This window comes from Neophocaena asiaeorientalis, unplaced genomic scaffold (assembly GCF_003031525.2).
Source record: "Neophocaena asiaeorientalis asiaeorientalis breed wild unplaced genomic scaffold, Neophocaena_asiaeorientalis_V1.1 scaffold197, whole genome shotgun sequence".
NCBI lineage: Eukaryota > Metazoa > Chordata > Mammalia > Artiodactyla > Phocoenidae > Neophocaena > Neophocaena asiaeorientalis.
The window spans coordinates 5,620,195-5,638,711 of record NW_020174703.1 but is presented as its reverse complement, the minus strand read 5'-3'; the positions used below and the strand labels follow the sequence as shown (position 1 = coordinate 5,638,711).

At 38.5% G+C, this 18,517-nt stretch overlaps 1 protein-coding gene across 1 annotated transcript in view; it reads left to right on the top strand.

Annotated features, from left to right (window-relative positions):
- TOMM70 (translocase of outer mitochondrial membrane 70) overlaps positions 1-7,117 on the top strand; it is a 50,790-nt gene extending 43,673 nt beyond the window's left edge. The window contains exons 10-12 of the mRNA XM_024759230.1: positions 3,460-3,557; positions 4,139-4,261; positions 6,660-7,117. Of these exons, the coding sequence (XP_024614998.1) occupies positions 3,460-3,557; positions 4,139-4,261; positions 6,660-6,813 (375 nt within the window). The 3' untranslated portion in view covers positions 6,814-7,117. The remainder of the gene's footprint in view (positions 1-3,459; positions 3,558-4,138; positions 4,262-6,659) is intronic.
- Positions 7,118-18,517: the final 11,400 nt, after the last annotated feature.

The window sequence follows — 18,517 nt, the reverse complement described above, 5'->3', positions numbered from 1 at the left end:
GTTTGAGTGTGGGGTGGAGCCTAGGCGGGGTGACTTTCAAGCATGGGGTGGGGCCTCTGCTTAGGACCTGAATGATCAAGGAAGGGGAGAGGCAGTATGTCCAAAGGAGGGCTTCTGGAGTGTGGAGTTCCAGAGTTTGGAGGTCAGGCCCTGAGTGAGGGTGTGTGGGTGGGGTTTAGGCCCAGCGCATTGGAGGGGTCTCCGAGTGCAGAGGTAGGGCCCTGGGTGGGGGTGTAGGGGCGGGGCTTGGGTTCTGCGGAGCAGGAGGGAGGCTTTAAGGGCAGAGTATTAGGCCTTGGAGCCCAACAGGCTCCCCAGTGCCCAAGTGGACAGGAAGAGCACTGGCCGTGTTCCCTTCCATTCCTTCGCACCCCTCTCCCACTGTCTCCCCAGGGTCTTCCCCCATTGCTGCTGGACTCCTAACTTTGGGTAGGTCCCACTGGGTGTAGGAACTCCTCCCCTCCTCCAGCTACCCCTCAGGGGTGCCAGTCTCATAGGTCTGGCCTTTACTTTTGCTCCCCTTTCCCTGCCTCCCATTCCCTCAGGACCCGTGTGGCTGGAGGGGTCCTATGTGGGCAGAGGATCAGGCCTGGTATCTCAGCAGGTTACTGGGGGACCAAGGGGGCAGGGGAAACCTGGCTACACTCCCTTTTGATCCTCTGCCCTCCCAGTGGTTCCCCAATTTCCCCTTCGGATGTGGGATCCCTTCCCCTACCCCAGCCACCCCTCAGGGGTGCCAGACCCATCCCACCTCCACTTCTCCCCCTTCACTCCCCCCACACCCCACATCCTTCCCGGTCGCTGGGGGTTCCTCCTGTCCCCTTAGTTGACCATGGTTCCCCACTGGTGCCTGGTAGGTACCCTAGGTGTAAGGAGATGCAAATTCCACATCCTCCTAGTACGCCATCTTGACTCCACCCCCACATGTATGTTTTTGAATCATATTTTGTCCAGGTATATTTCCAGGAGTGGCATTGCTGGATCATATGGTAATTCTATTTTTAGTTTTCTGAGAACCTCCATACTGTTTTCCATAGTGGCTGTATCAATTTACATTCCCACCAGCAGTGTAGGAGAGTTTCCTTTTCTCCACACCCTCTGCAGCATTTGTTATTTGTAGACTTTTTAATGATGGCCATTCTGACTGGTGTGAGGTGGTACCTCGTTGTAGGTTTGATTTTCATTTCTCTATTAGTGATGTTGAGCATCTTTTCATGTGCCTGCTGGCCATCTGTATGTCTTCTTTGGAGAAATGTCTATTAAGGTCTTCTGCCCATTTTTCAGTTGGGTTGTTTGGGTTTTTTTGTTGTTGATTTGTATGAGCTGTTTGTATATTTTGGAGATTAAGTCCTTGTCTGTCTCATCATTTGCAAATATTTTCTTCCATTCTGTAGGTTGTCTTTTCTTTTTGGTTATGGTTTCCTTTGCTGTGCAAAAGCTTGTAAGTTTGATTCAGTCCCATTTGTTTAGTTTTGTTTTTATTTCTATTGCCTTGGGAGACTGATCTAAGAAAACATTGGTATAATTTATGTCAGAGAATGTTTTGCCTATGCTCTCCTCTAGGAGTTTTATGGTGTCATGTCTTATGTTTTAAGTCTTTAAGGCATTTTGACTTTATTTTTGTACATGGTATGAGGGTGTGTTCTAACTTCATTGATTTACATGCAGCTCTCCAACTTTCCCAGCACAACTTGCTGAAGAGACTGTCTTTTTCCCATTTTATATTCTTGCCTCCTTTGTCGAAGATTAATTGACCATAGGTGTGTGGGTTTACTTCTGCAACCCAGGAATTCATTAACCTCAGTTTGAAATCTTATCTGCTCAGTCTTTGTTCTTATAATTCCTAGACAGAAAACAAAATGATACATTTGTTGCTGACTACATGCTCAATTAATTGTGAAAGCATGTACTATATAAAATTTTATAGAATGTATAGAAGTTAAAATAGGACAAACACACATTATAATTGTATGACGTTTGTATTGAATAGTACACTTGGGTTTAGGGCTTATATTTAATTAGGAACAAGCCAGAAGGTGACAGGAGCATCTTCATCACTGAAATGAAATTCAGAAGGGCTTTTTTGGTGCAGATTTCTATAAGCAGCTAAAAGAGCAAAGGCCACTGACTAGCTTTTAAAGAAACCAAATAGAGGGAAGACATATGGGATCATATGTATATGTATAGCTGATTCACTTTGTTATAAAGCAGAAACTAACACACCATTGTAAAGCAATTATACCCCAATAAAGATGTTTAAAAAAAAAAAAAAAAAAAAAGAAACCAAATACTAGGAACAACTCTTTTGCAGAGGTTTCATGATTGTACATTTCTCCCTCATTATGTTACCTTCAAAACAGGTTTTGGCTTACTTTGAGCATCATCTTTTTTTTTTTTTAAATAAATTTATTTGTTTTATTTTGGCTGCGTTGGGTCTTTGTTGCTTCGCGGGCTTTCTCTAGTTGCGGCGAGCGGGGGCTACTCTTCATTGCGGTGCGAGGGCTTCTCATTGCGGTGGCTTCTCTTGTTGCAGAGCACCAGCTCTAGGCACTTGGGCTTCAGTAGTTGTGGCACGCGGGCTCAGTAGTCGTGGTGCACAGGCTTAGTTGCTCCACGGCATGTGGGATCTTCCTGGACCAGGGCTTGAACGTGTGTCCCCTGCATTCGCAGGAGATTCTCAACCCCTGTGCCACCAGGGAAGCCCTACTTGAGCATCATCTTATCAGCACTAGCATTATTACAAGTCTGTTTGCACTAAAGATTTTATCTTTTGGTCCCTCTTCTGATGTTTGCTTTACTATATATAGCAAATTTTATTTATACATAGAGAGAGAGTTATATATAGTTACATAGTATGACTTTTTTCTTTGAACCCTGAAGCTTGAGCTTAGATGCCGGCTAACTCTCAGAGTTACAGTTTGATCAGCATGATCTGGTATCCACATAACCAAGCCTTCCATTTCTGCCATGGGATTTGCCTTCAAACAGTTGATTGTAGCTGCTTTCTTTCTCTGACCAATCATTTTTAAGGAATGACTCTGATAACAGTTAACATACCTATCTGAACTTATCCTTCCAAATGAGTATTGTTTTTAAAGTAATTCCCTTAGGATATATTATGATAAATTATGAATAAGTGACATGAACGTACCTGTGAGAATCTGATATTAGAACTTGCACCAAGAATGGGATTTTCTGTATTCTAGAGTTTATTAGATCTTCTATTGCATATTACTAACAAATTTAATAGAGAGAACAGTTAAGATTTCATATTTATAATATTGCTATGTAAAAACCCCAATAATTAAGATGCAACATTTTAAATAAGTTTAATCCCCAAAACAATAATTTGGTAATGAATGGTTACATGAAGTAAATTTTAATAATTAATAAGCAGTATACTTTTAACTGCTTAGGGTGACAGTTACCTAAATTTAACTGAAGTATCTCTTCATATAGGCATTAACAGATCAACAACAGTTTGGTAAAGCTGATGAAATGTATGATAAATGTATTAATTTGGAACCAGACAATGCCACAACATACGTTCATAAAGGGTATGTATTTTTGTGGGTCTGTTTGTTCCAGTAAGAAACTAAATTTCTTGCATAGTAGTAAGATGGATTTCTTTTGGTCGCTGAGAAAGGGGACGGTGGTAGATAGTGTCAGTGTTAACTGAAAAATTTCTTAGTGCTGTGGATGCTTCACTGTTACTTTTTCTTTTACTTATGTTTCATTATTATACAATAATTAGTAAATATGCTATTTTCACCCTAGCTTAAGTATTTCAGTTCTGAACATCCTGTCAGATGTTAACTTGTATCAAAATAGGAAACACGTAAGATAAGTTTTTCCTGTCCTAGTATATTTGAATTGTCATTTTAAAACTTCACTTAAATTTATACAGAGTAAAACATTAAGCTGTGCAAAATAAGTTAATAATAGAGCCTAGACCGTTGGACACTCTTTTCATAATAAGGAATTTAGACTACAAAACCATTATAAATTGAGGGCAAAAAACCAATTTGATGCTGATTCTGTACTGTTTTAGAGTTTGTTTTTCCTTGTAAATTAAATTCATTGAGAGCCAGTTGATACTGGGCCATGGTCACATCTGACTGCTGTTTTGCATTTGCAGTTTACTTCAGCTTCAGTGGAAGCAAGATCTGGATAGAGGTTTGGAGCTTATCAGCAAGGCTATTGAAATTGACAATAAATGTGATTTTGCATATGAAACCATGGGAACTATTGAAGTACAAAGGTAACTTCTAGAGTCTGTCCTTAGGAAAGTTAGGGCATCTCCATATTTATCTTTTCATTCTTCTCATTATAGACAGGTTATTGTGAATAATCATTAAATTTTTAAGTCTTAACATGTTGTGCCTTTTGAGGCAATATTCCCTTGAAACTATACAACTTTGATTTTCCTTGTTTAATTATTTTTCCTGTTTAAAAGTCACACTTAAAAGTTGTTTAAGTCAGGCATATACATTAGAAAGGGAAACTTGATCTTTCTCCAATACCTGTTGTGTTTTTTTCCTCCTTTCACCTGTATTATTTCTCTTGGAGGGAAAAAAACATCTGCAGTGTACTTAGGCAGTGCAGTGTAGCATAAGGATTAGCAGCCACGTTGCCCGAAGACTTAGATCCTGCTACAGCCAAGTGGCTAGGCAAATTGCACCATCACCTCTGAGCCCCCGAGTTTTCTTTAAAATCAGGGAGTTGGATAAGAACTTTTGCAATTCTTTCATGTAACTTCTTATTTTCTGTAAATGTTTATCCAGAGTTGCACTTGAGATCCACCATTAATAGGTGATAACTCTTTATGCCATAGAATTTAGTGTAATGTACCATCTTGATACTGGCATTGCCATCCATTTGAGTATCTACTCTAGGCCAGGTACTGAACTCTAGGAGCTTTCCAAATATTATTTCAATTGATTTTTACCCCAGTTTTTATAAAGGTTGAGGTTATATGATCCTCCATTTAATTGAAGAGTGTAGAAACTGATGCCCAGACTGGTTTAAATAACAAGGTTACATGGTAAGCACGTGGAAAGAGGACATGAGCCCATATTTCACTGATGCCAAAAGTAACAGATCTTGCCACCATCGCTTGTCAGGAATTAGTAGGAGTTGTCTTAATAACCTGTCATGCAGTCACTTCTGGGGTCCTCTGTCTTTCTGCTCCAGAGTAGGCAGAATATATATAGGCTGATGAAAATTTTTGTGATTCTTTTTATCCATCTATACTGACAGTTGCATATAAATATTAAATTATTTCTTAATTGCCAGTTTGTTAATGTGTATAAAATATTCTCATACTAGAATATGATGGTGTAATAGTTCTTGATCTTTTGAGCAAAGCTGTGGATTTTCCCTAAAATAATGCACACACAAAAACTTTGCAGATAAGCTGTTCCTAGAGCCTGGGTTAAGGACCCCTGATTTATGGGGTTTGATGAATTTTGTTTGTGTGTTAATTGTACTTTAAGAAATCCATTCTGCATCCTGCTTTACAAATAGATAAGTGAATGTGAATGAATGAAATTGCTGATTATCCTAGGATTTAGCAAATCTGTCTACCTAATATATGAACATGAACTCTTTTTAATTAAGTCTATTATGTACTGTATCAATATATGTAGTAGGAGATTGAGTACAGTCTCCCCAGAGGTACATTGTACTTCTTAGATTCTAACTGGCATATATATAGTGGGGACTTAATACAGTATTTATTGTAAGATTACATGCATGTATGCATATATACATAGCCAGTACTAGTTACTTTAAAATAGCTCTTGGTTCTTGGCAAGTATATAGAGCCTGATCACAGTTAGACTGTAAGAGATAAATTATATATTTTTTGACCAAGCATATTCATCCATTTATTCAAAGAATGGATACTAGCTACCAAGCATTGTACTAGGTTCTAGGAATTGAAAGGTGTCCCGTAAGGATCTGGTAAGACTGTGGTGTAAACAAATATCAATATATATTCATCTGACTGTGCATAGAATGACAATAGAATCATGGGAACAGTGGGGAGGGAGTGGCCAATTCCTCTAGCGTGGGAAGGGGAGAGTATTTTTCATGAGGATATTGTATTTGAACTGGGCCTTAGAAAGGTGAGGATTTGGCTAGAATCAGGCAGAGAAGCAGTAAATAATCTGAGCATTATGAGCATGAGTGAACTCAGGGAGACCTGTGTGTATGGAGTAGAGCGTTGGGTAAGGGATATGCTGGTAGGGCTCACACAGATCTGTGAAGGTAAGGCCCCTGAATACCTGTAATGTTCTCTGAGGCTATGTCACTGCTTTCTAAAGGAGCCTCATTGTGGAGTAGAAACAAGCAGAATTTAGGAACCAGATATGATTATGATTTTTAAATAAGTCATTTAGTTTCTCTAGTCTCACTGTTCTTATCTGTAAACAAACACCACAAGTAGCATAATATAAGCAATATAGTATTTGTAATAGTAGCTAACATTCATTGAGTGTTTTCTATGTACTAGGCATTATTTTGTTATAAAGAAGCATTTTATTAGAATCATAGTTGCAACTTAAAGGTCAGGCTCCATGTAGCTTCACTTACAAACTTCACTGCATTCTGTAAAGTGCTTGTTGAATCTGAAACATTTAAAATTGTTGTTGTTTTAGAGGAAACATGGAGAAAGCCATTGACATGTTCAACAAAGCTATTAACCTGGCCAAATCAGAAATGGAGATGGCTCATCTATACTCACTCTGTGATGCTGCCCATGCCCAGACAGAAGTTGCAAAGAAATATGGATTAAAACCACCGACATTATAAAATATGGGGGAAGGAAAATGACCCTCTTTTTAGGAGTTTACCCCCTCTTCAACTGAACCCTAAAGACACTGTCGTGAACTACGTTGAATGGTGGAGCTTAGTATTTCTGTCTGTGCTGTTGTCATTTGTTACATCTGTTTCATTTTTAGGTGTTGTGGGAGTGCCTGTTGAAGAAAGTTTGCAGTGTTGCAGCTTTTATGCCCTGTGCAACAAAAGCTTAGAACCTGTTAAAGGGATATTAAAATGAAGTTGCAAAGAGTACAAATGATAATTGGCCATGCAAATAAAAATTTTGATTTGTTGATCTGACTTTTTTTTTTTGAGGGGGGTGGGAGGGTGACTATGTTCTGGATGATCTTGTCTTTGTGTGTGCGTGCGTGTGTGTGTATAATATATGAGTATTTTGCAGTTTTACAGCATGTTGATTTTTAAATTAACATAGTAAGTGCTGTAAAATAAGATTCTTTTAGATTTGATTAATCCCTTTTAGGTGATTTTTTTTTGAAGGAAACAGCTTAAGTGGGGATTTCGTTTTTACGACAGCAAAATTGAGACCCTTTTAACCACTGTCAGCATGCACAATGCCTCTGATTCTGCAGAACGTTAGATGCAGTGGTGACGCTTAAACCTTTGACCCCCTTCAACTATAATGGATAATGTACATCGTTCTTAAAGTCTACAGCAGCTGGTTTTCATAAATTATGCAGAAGCAAGATATTCTAATTGATATATGTGCTAGAAGACTGAGAATTAATGGGAGAGCAGACCAGGCAAGAGGTAAGATGAAATGAAAATGTATTTATAATTGCCCATGGCTATTTTCTACAATAGGTATTACTATTTAACAGTGTACTTTTTAAAGAAAATGCAGGTTGGTTGTGTATGTAAAGACTAAGTGTGATAAGTAGTTAATTAGCTTAAAATTTCTAGTGAAGAAAATGTGGCCTAACAGTTCAAAAAGGATGAAAGTCGGGCTTCCCTGGTGGCGCAGTGGTTGAGAGTCCGCCTGCCGATGCAGGGGACGCAGGTTCGTGCCCCCATCTGGGAAGATCCCACATGCCGTGGAGCGGCTGGGCTCGTGAGCCATGGCCGCTGAGCCTGTGCTCCGCAACGGGAGAGGCCCCAACAGTGAGAGGTCCGCGTCCCAAAAAAAAAAAAAAAAAAAAAGGAAAAAAAAGATGAAAGTCTCAGATCCAGGAGCATAGTATTTCCTGAAGTGACAAGTTTAATGCTTCTTAACTGTGGCTACATGTACTTAAGGGATTTTGAGCCAGTATTTTCAAAGATGCTGAGGACACGTGGAGTGCATTTTAATTTTGAATTAACCTTGGTCTCTAAGGCCTGGCTGACTGACCGTGTCCACACTACACTAAGGTTTCTGACAGCAGATTTTTGTTTTGTTTTGTTCATTTTACCTTTACCTCACCCTCTTACTTAGAAATCACTTTGTGTTTTTTCCAGTTGTTACTTTTATAGATCATCCTTTTGCTTATATGCTGGATTTTTCTGGTGGGGGTGGAGAGGTGTTCTTAAAGAGTCTCTTGTTTTGAGATATTCAGGGTGGGGAGAGGTTTACTTAAGTCTGAGTATAATAAAAAGAGCAAGCCTTCAGTTTTACTTTTCTGGAAAGCGTTTTACCCCTCTTTAAAAGGGTGCTTTATCCTATTGAAACCGAAAGGTCTTGTCAAAATGCTGTCTTTTTAGAAGCTACTAGAAATGATTCCCTTCCAAAGTCAGTCTGGAAAATAATGAAGGGGCAATAATTGGTGGGGGGCAATTAACATAATTTAAGATGGTTTGGAATAATGGAATGTTTGAGAGCTCTGCATTTTAGTTTTTAAATTATGCACCTACTATAAGCCCCGAATACAGAAATGTTCTATATCTCTGAATAACCTCTGACTTTAAAAAGAAGTTTTTATTTGCATGGCTGTATTTACATTAACACTGATATTTTCTTCTCTCTTCTCGCTTCCTATCCCTTGGGGTTCAGTAGAAAACACACAAAGGAAACTGAAGCATGTACCATTCAATACTAACATTCCACATCCTCATGGACTATTGCCTGTTCTGAAAAATATTTGAAACTGCACTGAAAGCTGCGTCTGTGTCTTTTCTATTGTAAATGACCTCACGTGTAAATTCACCAAATAAATATTACCTTCAAGCTTTTCAATCTATTCTTTAAATAGAAAGATAGGTAGTTTATTCATTTACCATAGTATTGGGTAAATTCATAATCATTCTCTTTGTGGGCTCAAACTAACTTAGAAAAAAGGGACATACTGGACAAGTTAGTATCTGAAGCACAATAAGTTTTCGGTATTAAAGATGGAGTTTCCCCATCCTTCCTCCTGGTGAAGCAAAGCTTTAAGAACTGCTAGTAGAGCCACTTACTTTATTCCTACCTATACCTTACCCATACTTGCACAACAGCCTGGAAGGTTACCAATCAGACCTGAGGCCTGTGACTAAGTTTATACTCAAACTGGTTTCACCAGTGAGTTTTGATCAGTTTTCAACCACTTGGAGCCTTTAAGAGAGGATACCTGAAAATATCTACCACCGTTGAGTATTTGTGGTACAAATAGGGAATAGATCTCAAAGCAACAGTAAGCAGCTTTGGCTTTAAAACACAATTCAGATAGAACTTCCTGCCCTGTGGAGACTCAAATGGTAGTTTAAATAGTCCTTTTTCCCAGGAGAGCTCAACTAATTGTCATCTTCTTAAGGCTGTTTATAAACAGGGAGACTATATAATTTACCCAAGAAATTTCTGAGCATAAAGTAATAATTACTCAAGACTGTCCTGGGTAAGTTGGGTTGTATGGTCTTTGTATTTATAAAGAAATAATATGGGAGTGGTGATGGGAGGGGTAATAATTAAGCCTACCTTTAGTTCTCTGCAAAACTGATTTGCAAACAGTAACAAGAATTTTAACTTGATCTATTTATAAGCCTTAACACACTGCAATAGAATGAATAATGGTCCTCCAAAAGATATCCAAATCTTGATCCCTGGAACCTGTGAATGTTACCTATTTATGTGGCAAAAATGGACTTTGCAGGTGTTATTCAGTTAAGAATCTTGAGATGGGGAAAATATCCTGGGTTATCTAGGTAGACCCCAAATATAATTACAAATGTCCTTGTAAAAGGGAGATTTCAGGAGAAGAGAAGACAGTGCGACAACAGGCAGAGATCAGAGTGATGTGGCCACAAGCCAAGGAATGCTGGCAGCCACCAGAAGCTGGAAAGGCAAGAAATGGATTCTGCCCTAGAGCAGAGCTCGGCCCTGCTGACACCTTGATTTCGGCCCAGTGAAAGTGACTTCGGACTTCTGGCCTTCAGAACTATGAGAGTGAGTTCCTGTTGTTTTAGCCACTAAATACGTGGCGGTTTGTTACAACAGCCACAGGAAACTAATACTCCTTCGGTTATTGTATACAACACAGCTTACAGTTTAAAGGAATTATTTTGAGTATCGCAGAGTTCAGCATGACTTCACATGCACTTAAGTTTTGGCCAAAGGTGTTTTAGGCCCAGAGTGGAGGTTTAGTCAAGAGCTGGAGCATTTGTGATATAAAATACATATGAGCATGGTATAATCACCAGGCCAAAAGCCTGCTCTTCATGAGGTAAAAATTTTGAGATGCCTCTGCTGATACCTAGAAGAAACATCAGAAGTAAGATGCTCTTTCCAGGTGTTTTGAAACTCTTAAAATTAGGCAGTATGAAAACTACAGTCTGGTTTATTTCAAGCAGACGGTGCATAAATTCTGTTGGGGGTTGAGAGCTAATATTAGACTCTTCTAGATGGCCTACATGCTAGAAGGGATTAAAGAGCCTGCTGATCACTGGGACAGGAATGGTGCTAACCAAAGGAGGGGAGGAAGTTCAAGGTGGGAGGAGGCTGCGGGCTAACATGACAGCTACCGTTAGAGCCCAGAGACACGTGGTTCAATTTCTCCAGCATTTTTTTCTAGCACTGGAATATAGCATGACTCTGCAAGTGCTGTCCTAGAGGCCATGAGAGGGTTTGGCAGATAGGGCTTCTAGAGCAAATAGAGGGGAGGAAGACCATGACTGAAACAGACTCCTGGACACCATTTTGGGGGCTAGAAAGTTTAAAGCAAGGGGGGACCAGATAGAGCAGGTGGGATTCTCTGCACAGATGACCCATAGTCTAAATTTCAGTGAACTGCTGTATTAAGCAAATTTTACCCAATTTTATTTCTCAGAATATCTACAGGAACACTGAAGGGTCTAAGACTTTACTCTTCTTCCAAACAACAGTTTCATGAAGGCTAGCAGAAGATGTGAGATCCTGGGTCAGAGACAATGGATTTAGTTACTTAGAGCACGGTAAGCAACATGAGCTTCATGTTTGCTTTGCACCCCACATCCCATGGAGGTAACCGGGAGTAATCTAGGTGGAGGCTGCACATGGAGTGGGTTTGTATCACAGCTGAGGAACTCTGAGTTTAGGAAACCCAAATCTTAATGAGCTGGCCACACGCAAACCTGCCTAACTTTTGCATCAGAGGGAAACATTTTTATTGTACTGGTTAGTAAAGAGACCGTCTCTGTCTTCTAAAGCTGTTCACTTTATACAAACATCTTTGAAATACCAGTCTGGAATAAAAGCTATCAGTGCCTCTATTTGCAAGACATGCAGAAACTAGAGAGACCTATGGAGAATGGACTACCCATCTCTACATGTTCTTAGCTCTTACTAATTCATCTCGAGCTTAATCTTTCATGAGTTTAGAAGATTACAGTGTCTATTTTGGACCACAGCATAGCGCAGAGAAAAGTCTTATTGGTCTGAGGATCAGTTGGCCTTTGTTCTAACTAACACAGCTTTCCACTGGCTGTGTGATCTTAAGTAAATGAAGTTCCCATCCAGCTCTAAATTATACGAAGCTATACCATGTCCTAGAGCTCCCCAGATTAGAATCCCTTAGGGTAAGGGAACCATTCCAGAATATACAGAAGTTATTTAACCAGAAAACTGGCACATGTACAAGTACGAACTGTAGGAATGAATTCACTGCAACTCAGCATTTACTGAGCACATATTCATTGGGTGGCTCAAGGAGTGCCAAAACTAGGATGAGTTTCAGTGCCATGAAGTTATATATACTGTGGTATGGAAATACATGACAGTAATAAATTCTGCTAGGCCTTGAGTAATAATTAGGATTTAGGTAAGGAGCTTTCTAGAAGATGGGGACATCACAAAACAACACACACAAAAACTAAGTTAAGGGACATTATGAGTCTGAGCTGAAAATAAGCCATCCAAGTTAGATTCCAGCAAGATGAAGCTGTTTTCTTTAAACTGGTTAGGAGACACCAATAGTGGAACTACCTGTGTGAGGATTATCAGCATATACTTAAGACCATGCAGGTAGATGAGATTACATCAGGACAAAAAGGACTAAAAACTGGGAAACATCAACATCTAAGGGACAAAGTTGGCAATGAAAAAGTGGTCAGATAGTAAGACCTAAGACCAAGGTCACGTTGATGGTCTTGCAGTTCAAGAGGCCAAATGGACAGGTCTGTAAATAGATCATTAGTAGTCTTTGCCAGAGAAGTGTAACTAGAATGATGAGGGGAGAATCTGTCTAAAAGGGTCTGTAAAGTAACTGAAAAACAAGAATTAACTGGTGAGTAGAAATGACTCCTTTAAGAAACTGGGTGAAGAGAAAAGTTTTTTACAGGATGGCATGGTTTTTGTTTTGCTTTGAGGGAAAAACTTTCAGAATGATCCTACAGACACAATAGTAGTTAGAATAGTTGCACACAAAGAAATACATCTGTAGGGTTTAAAATATTTCAAGAAAAGCTAGGATCACAAACTGCACCTTGACCATGCTCCATTCTTCCAGATTCTTATTCATTTGGTGAATCATGAACCAGCTACCAAGTAATCACTGAACAAGAGGTAATGTCCTTGTATGTATGTGTTTATAGTAATTTGTACATCTGGGGCTTTATTTTTTACTTCCTGATTTTAACAAGACCGTTTTTTTTTTCCTAAAGTGAAGTCTCTTCAACAGCTATATTTTTAATTACCCTCCAGTCTTCACTCAAGAAGAAATAGACCTGAATGAAGATAATAATTTGACAAGAAACTCATGACACAAAGGTGTTCATAAGGCATAAAGGAGAAAAGCCCATATTAAGCCTGCCACCCTGGCAATATGTTTGGTGAGTGCAGACATTACAGAACACATCTTTTCCCTTTCCATCACCTGGCTTTATCAAACCCATTCACCACCAAAACCTATACAGCAGTGCTTAAGGAGCAGCATAAAAGACTTAAAACTAGTGCCAGTGGAGCAGAACATTTGCCCAGAAACCTAAACTTTTGAGAAACAGTAGCTGATAATGTTCTAAATTTGATGAGAACTTAAACCCAAGGATGCAAGAATCTCACAGAACCCCAAGCATAAGACACATGAAGAAAAACTACACTAAAGCACATCCTATAATCAAATTCTGTAAAATCAGTGATGAGAAAATCTTAAGAGCAGAAAGAGAAAAAAAGACATTACAAGAGGAACAACAGGTACAAATGACAGTACACTTCACCTCTGAGAAAGTAAGCCAGAAGACAGTAGAGCAAAATACTTTAATTATTCAAAGGAAAAAAAAAAAGGTGAGCCTAGAATTTTATAATCAATCAATCAATAAAAATACATTTTTTAAAATGAAAGCAAAATAAAACTTTTTTTCAGACATACAAAAGGTGAAAGAATTAATCACCAGCAGATCTACAGTACCAGAAATGTAAAAGGATGTTCCTCAAGCAGAAGGAAAATGGATCTACTCTAATGAAGAGAGATGATAATGTGTTGGTAAACATAAAAGACACCTACCTACTTTTAAAATCTCTTTAGAAGATTACTGGCTGTTTAAAACAAAATCAGCAATGTGTTGTTGTGGGGTTTATATATATGTTGAAGTACAAAATATGACAATAAAAAAGGAGTGAAATTAAGTATACTGCTGAGATCCATACCTATCAAGTGTTACACTACTTGAAGGTAGACTGCCATGTTAAGGATGCATACTACAAACCCTAAAGGAACAATTAAAATAACACCACAAAGAATTATCATTTATAATCCAACAGAGGCAACAAAGTGAATCAAAGAATGAGATTCAGTTAATCCAAGAAGACGACAAGGAAAAAGGGAACAAAGAATAAGATAAATACAAAATTTTAAAATGGTAGATTTAAATGCAACCGTATCAATAATCACATTACATATAAATGGTCAAAAAAACCCCAATTAAAAGGCAGAGATTATCAAACGATAAAAAAATATATGATCCACCTGTATGGTGCCTAAAAGAAACCCACTTTAAATATGAAGACACAAGTAAGTTAAAATTAAAAGAACTGATGGAAAAAGATGTATCCTGATAATACTAATCAAAAGAAAGCTGGACTGGCATTATTACTATCAGAGTCCCTTTAGAGCAAAAATAAGATAAAGTGTTATTTCATAATGAAGAAAGGGCCAATTCATCAAGATGACACAGCAGGCCTAAATATGCACTAATAAGAGAGCTTCAACATACCTGAAGCAAAAAATGAGAGAACTGTAATGAGAAACAGACAAATCCATAATTATACTCAGATATCAACACCCCTCTAATAACTGATAGAAAAATTAGAAAATGACTACAGATATAGAACACTTAAAAACACTATAACCCAATATGACTTAATTGACATTTACAGAACACTCCACCCATAACAGCAGAATACACATTCTTTTCAACTGCACATAGAACATTTACTAAGAGCATATTCTGGGCCATAAAACATCTCATTAAACAAATTTAAAAGTATTCAAATTATATAGGTGTGTTATCTGGCCACAATGGAATCAAATAATAAATAACAGAAAGATTTGGAAAATCCCCAAATATTTTGAAATTAACATAAAAACCCTTGGATAAAGACGATGTTAAAAGGAAAATAAGACAATGTTTTAAACTACATGAAAATGAAAATACATCAAAGACTGGGGATGCAACTACAGCAATACTTAGAGGGAAATTTATAGCATTAAACAACTTTATAAGAAAGGAAAGGTCTTCAATGACCCTAAGCACCCAGTTTAAGAAACTAGAAAAATAAGAGCAAATAAAACCCAAAGTAAACAGAAGAAATAAGAGCAGAAATAAGCAAAATCAAATCTGAAAAACAGATAAGTCAATGGGACCAAAAGCTGGTTCTATTGAAAGATCAACAAAATTGATAAATGACCAGAATAATCAAAATTAAGAGACAAGATACAAATTACCACATAATTCTCAGTCCATTGAAGAGAAGGAAATACATCCTAAGTCATTCTGAGGCCAGCAGACCCTGATTCCTAAACTAGACACAGGTATTACAAGGAAAGGAAATTCTTAAAATGTAAGCAAATCAAACCCAGCAATTAATTTTTTTAAAGAAAGCAGAGGGTTTTGGGGTTTTTTTTTTAATTTATTTATTTTTGGCTGTGTTGGGTCTTCGTTGCTGCTCTAGTTGCAGCGAGCAGGGGGCCACTCCTCGTTGCAGTGCACAGGCTTCTCATTCAGGTGGCTTCCCCTGTTGCGGAGCATGGGCTCTAGGCGCATGGGCTTCAGAGTGCAGGCTCAGTAGCTGTAGCGCACAGGCCCAGTTGCTCCATGGCACGTGGGATCTTCCCAGATCAGGGCTTGAACCCATGTCCCCTGCATCGGCAGGCGGATTCTTAACCACTGTGCCACCAGGGAAGCCCAAGCAATATATTTTAAAAGAAACTTAATATATTATGGTCAAGTAAAATTTATCCCAGGAATGTAAGTTTGGTTTATCATTCCAAAATCAATATAATTCACAATATATAAACATAGACTAAAGAAGAAAAAAGATAAGTTTGTCTCAATAAGGCAGAAAAGACATCTGGAAAAAAAATCCAACATCCTTTCCAGATAAAAACTCTCAGCACACTAGGAATAGAAGGGAATTTCCCCAACCTCATTGAAGGCATCTTTGAAAGACTAAGTGCTTTCTTGTAAGATCAGGACCAACACAAATATGTTCACTCACTAGTCTATTCAGAACTGTACTAGAGGTTCTAGCCAATGCCATAGGCCAGAATAAATAAGTTAATAAAAGAACCAGATTGGAAAGGAAGAAGCTTATTTTGTAAACTGTATTTGCAGATATGATCATCTATGTGAAAAATATGGAATACACACATATAAAAAGCTGCTAGAGTGAATTTAGCAAGGTTTCAGGATAAAAGACCATATACAGAAATAAATTATATTTTATACACTAGCAATGAAAAACTAGAAATGTTTCCAAAACAATACTGCAGCATCAAAACACTAGTCTTCAGGGATAAAATGGACAAAAGATTTGCATTACCTTTATACTGGAACTAACAAACGCTGCTGAGAGAAATTAAGGAAGGCCTAAATAATTGAGATATCTCATGTTCCTGAGTCAGTGATTCAGTATGGGTAAGACTTCAACTTTCCACCAAACTGTTCTATAGATTCAGTGCATTCCCAGTGAAAACCCTGACAGGCTTTTTTTCTGGGGAAATTTACAACCTGATTCTGAAGTTTGTATGGAAATACAAAGGACTTAGTTTAAACCATTTTGAAAAATAAGTTGGAGGACTAATACTATCTGACTTATAAAGACTTACTATAAATTTACAGGGCTTTCCTGGTGGCACAGTGGTTGGGAGTCCCCCTGCCAGTGCAGGGTACACGGGTTTGGGCCCTGGTCCGGGAAAATCCCACATACCGTGGAGCAACTGGGCCTGCGAGCCACAACTACTGGGGCCCATGTGCCTGGAGCCAGTGCTCTGCAGCGGGAGGGGCCGCCACAGTGAGAAGCCCATGCACCACAACTAGAGAAAGGCAGTAGCGAAGACCCAGCGCAGCCCAAAATAAACAAATTTTTAAAGAAGAAGCAAACCATTTAAAAAAAGAAAAAGAAAAAATAAAGTTACAGTAATCAACATAGTAAGTTACTGGTGTAAAGATAAATAGATTAATGAAAAAGAAGAGACGAGTCCAGAAATAGATCAAGATACATATGGCCAATTCATTTTAATAAAGATGCCAAGGCAATTCAGTGGAACGACTGGATAGCTATAAGCAGGAAAAAAAAAAAAATATCTTGACTCTTACCTCACACCATATACAAACAATTACCAATTCAAAATGGGTCATACCCTGAATAGCCAAAGCAATCTTGAGAAAGAAAAATGGAGCTGGAGGACTCAGGCTTTCTGACCTCAGGCTATCCTACAAAGGTACAGTAATCAAAACAGTATATTACTGGCACAGAAACAATAAGTGGTGCTGGGAAAACTGGAAAGCCACATGTAAAAGAATGAAATTAGAACATTCTCCAACACTATAAACAAAAATAAACTCAAAATGGGTTAAAGGCCTAAATGTAAGACCAGATACTATAAAACTCTTAGAGGAAAATGTAGGCAGAACACTCTTTGACATAAGTCACAGCAATATTTTTTCAAATCTACCTCCTAGAGTAATGAAAATAAAAACAAAAATAAACAAATGGGACCTAATTAAACTTAAAACCTTTTGCACAGCAAAGGAAACCATAAACAAAACGAAAAGACAACTCACAGAATGGGAGAAAATATTTGCAAACAATGCAACCAACAAGGGATTAATCTGCAAAGTATATAAAGACCTCATATAACTCAATATCAAAAAACATACAGGGGCTTCCCTGGTGGCGCAGTGGTTGAGAGTCCGCCTGTTGATGCAGGGGACATGGGTTCGTGCCCCGGTCTGGGAAGATCCCACGTGCCGCAGAGCGGCTAGGCCCGTGAGCCATGGCCGCTGAGCCTGCGCTCCACAATGGGAGAGGCCACAACAGTGAGAGGCCCACGTACCGGAAAAACAAACAAAAAACATACAAACAAAAACCAAACAACTCAATTAAAACATGAGAAGACCTGAACAGACATTTTTCCAAAGAAGACATACAGATGGCCAGAAAGCACATGAAAAGATGCTCAACACTGCTAATTATTAGGGAAATGCAAATCAAAACTACAATGAGTTGTCACCTCACGTGGGTCAGAATGGCCATCATCAAAAAGTTTGTAAGAGAGTAGCACTGACATATATACACTACCAAATGTAAAATCGATAGCTAGTGGGAAGTGGCTGTATAGCACAGGGAGATCAGCTTGGTGCTTTGTGACCACCTAGAGGGGTGGGATAGGGAGGGTGGGAGGGAGGCTCAAAAGGGAGAGGATATGGGGATATATGTATACATATAGCTGATTCACTTTGTTATACAGCAGAAACTAACACAACATTGTAAATCAATTATATTCCAAAGATGTTAAAAAAGATTAATAAAATAATATCGTTTTTAAAAAGTTTACAAATAATAAATGCTGGAGAGGGTATGGAGAAAAGGGAACCCTCCTACACGGTGGGAATGTAAATTGGTACAGCCACTATGAGAACAGTATGGAGGTTCCTTAAAAAACTAAAAACAGAGCTATCGTATGATCGAGCAATCACAATCCTTAGGCGTATATCTGGAAGAAGCCATACTCTGAAAAGATACGTACCCCAATTTTCACTGCAGCACTACTTAGAACACCCAAGACATGGACGCAACCTAAACGTCTATGGACAG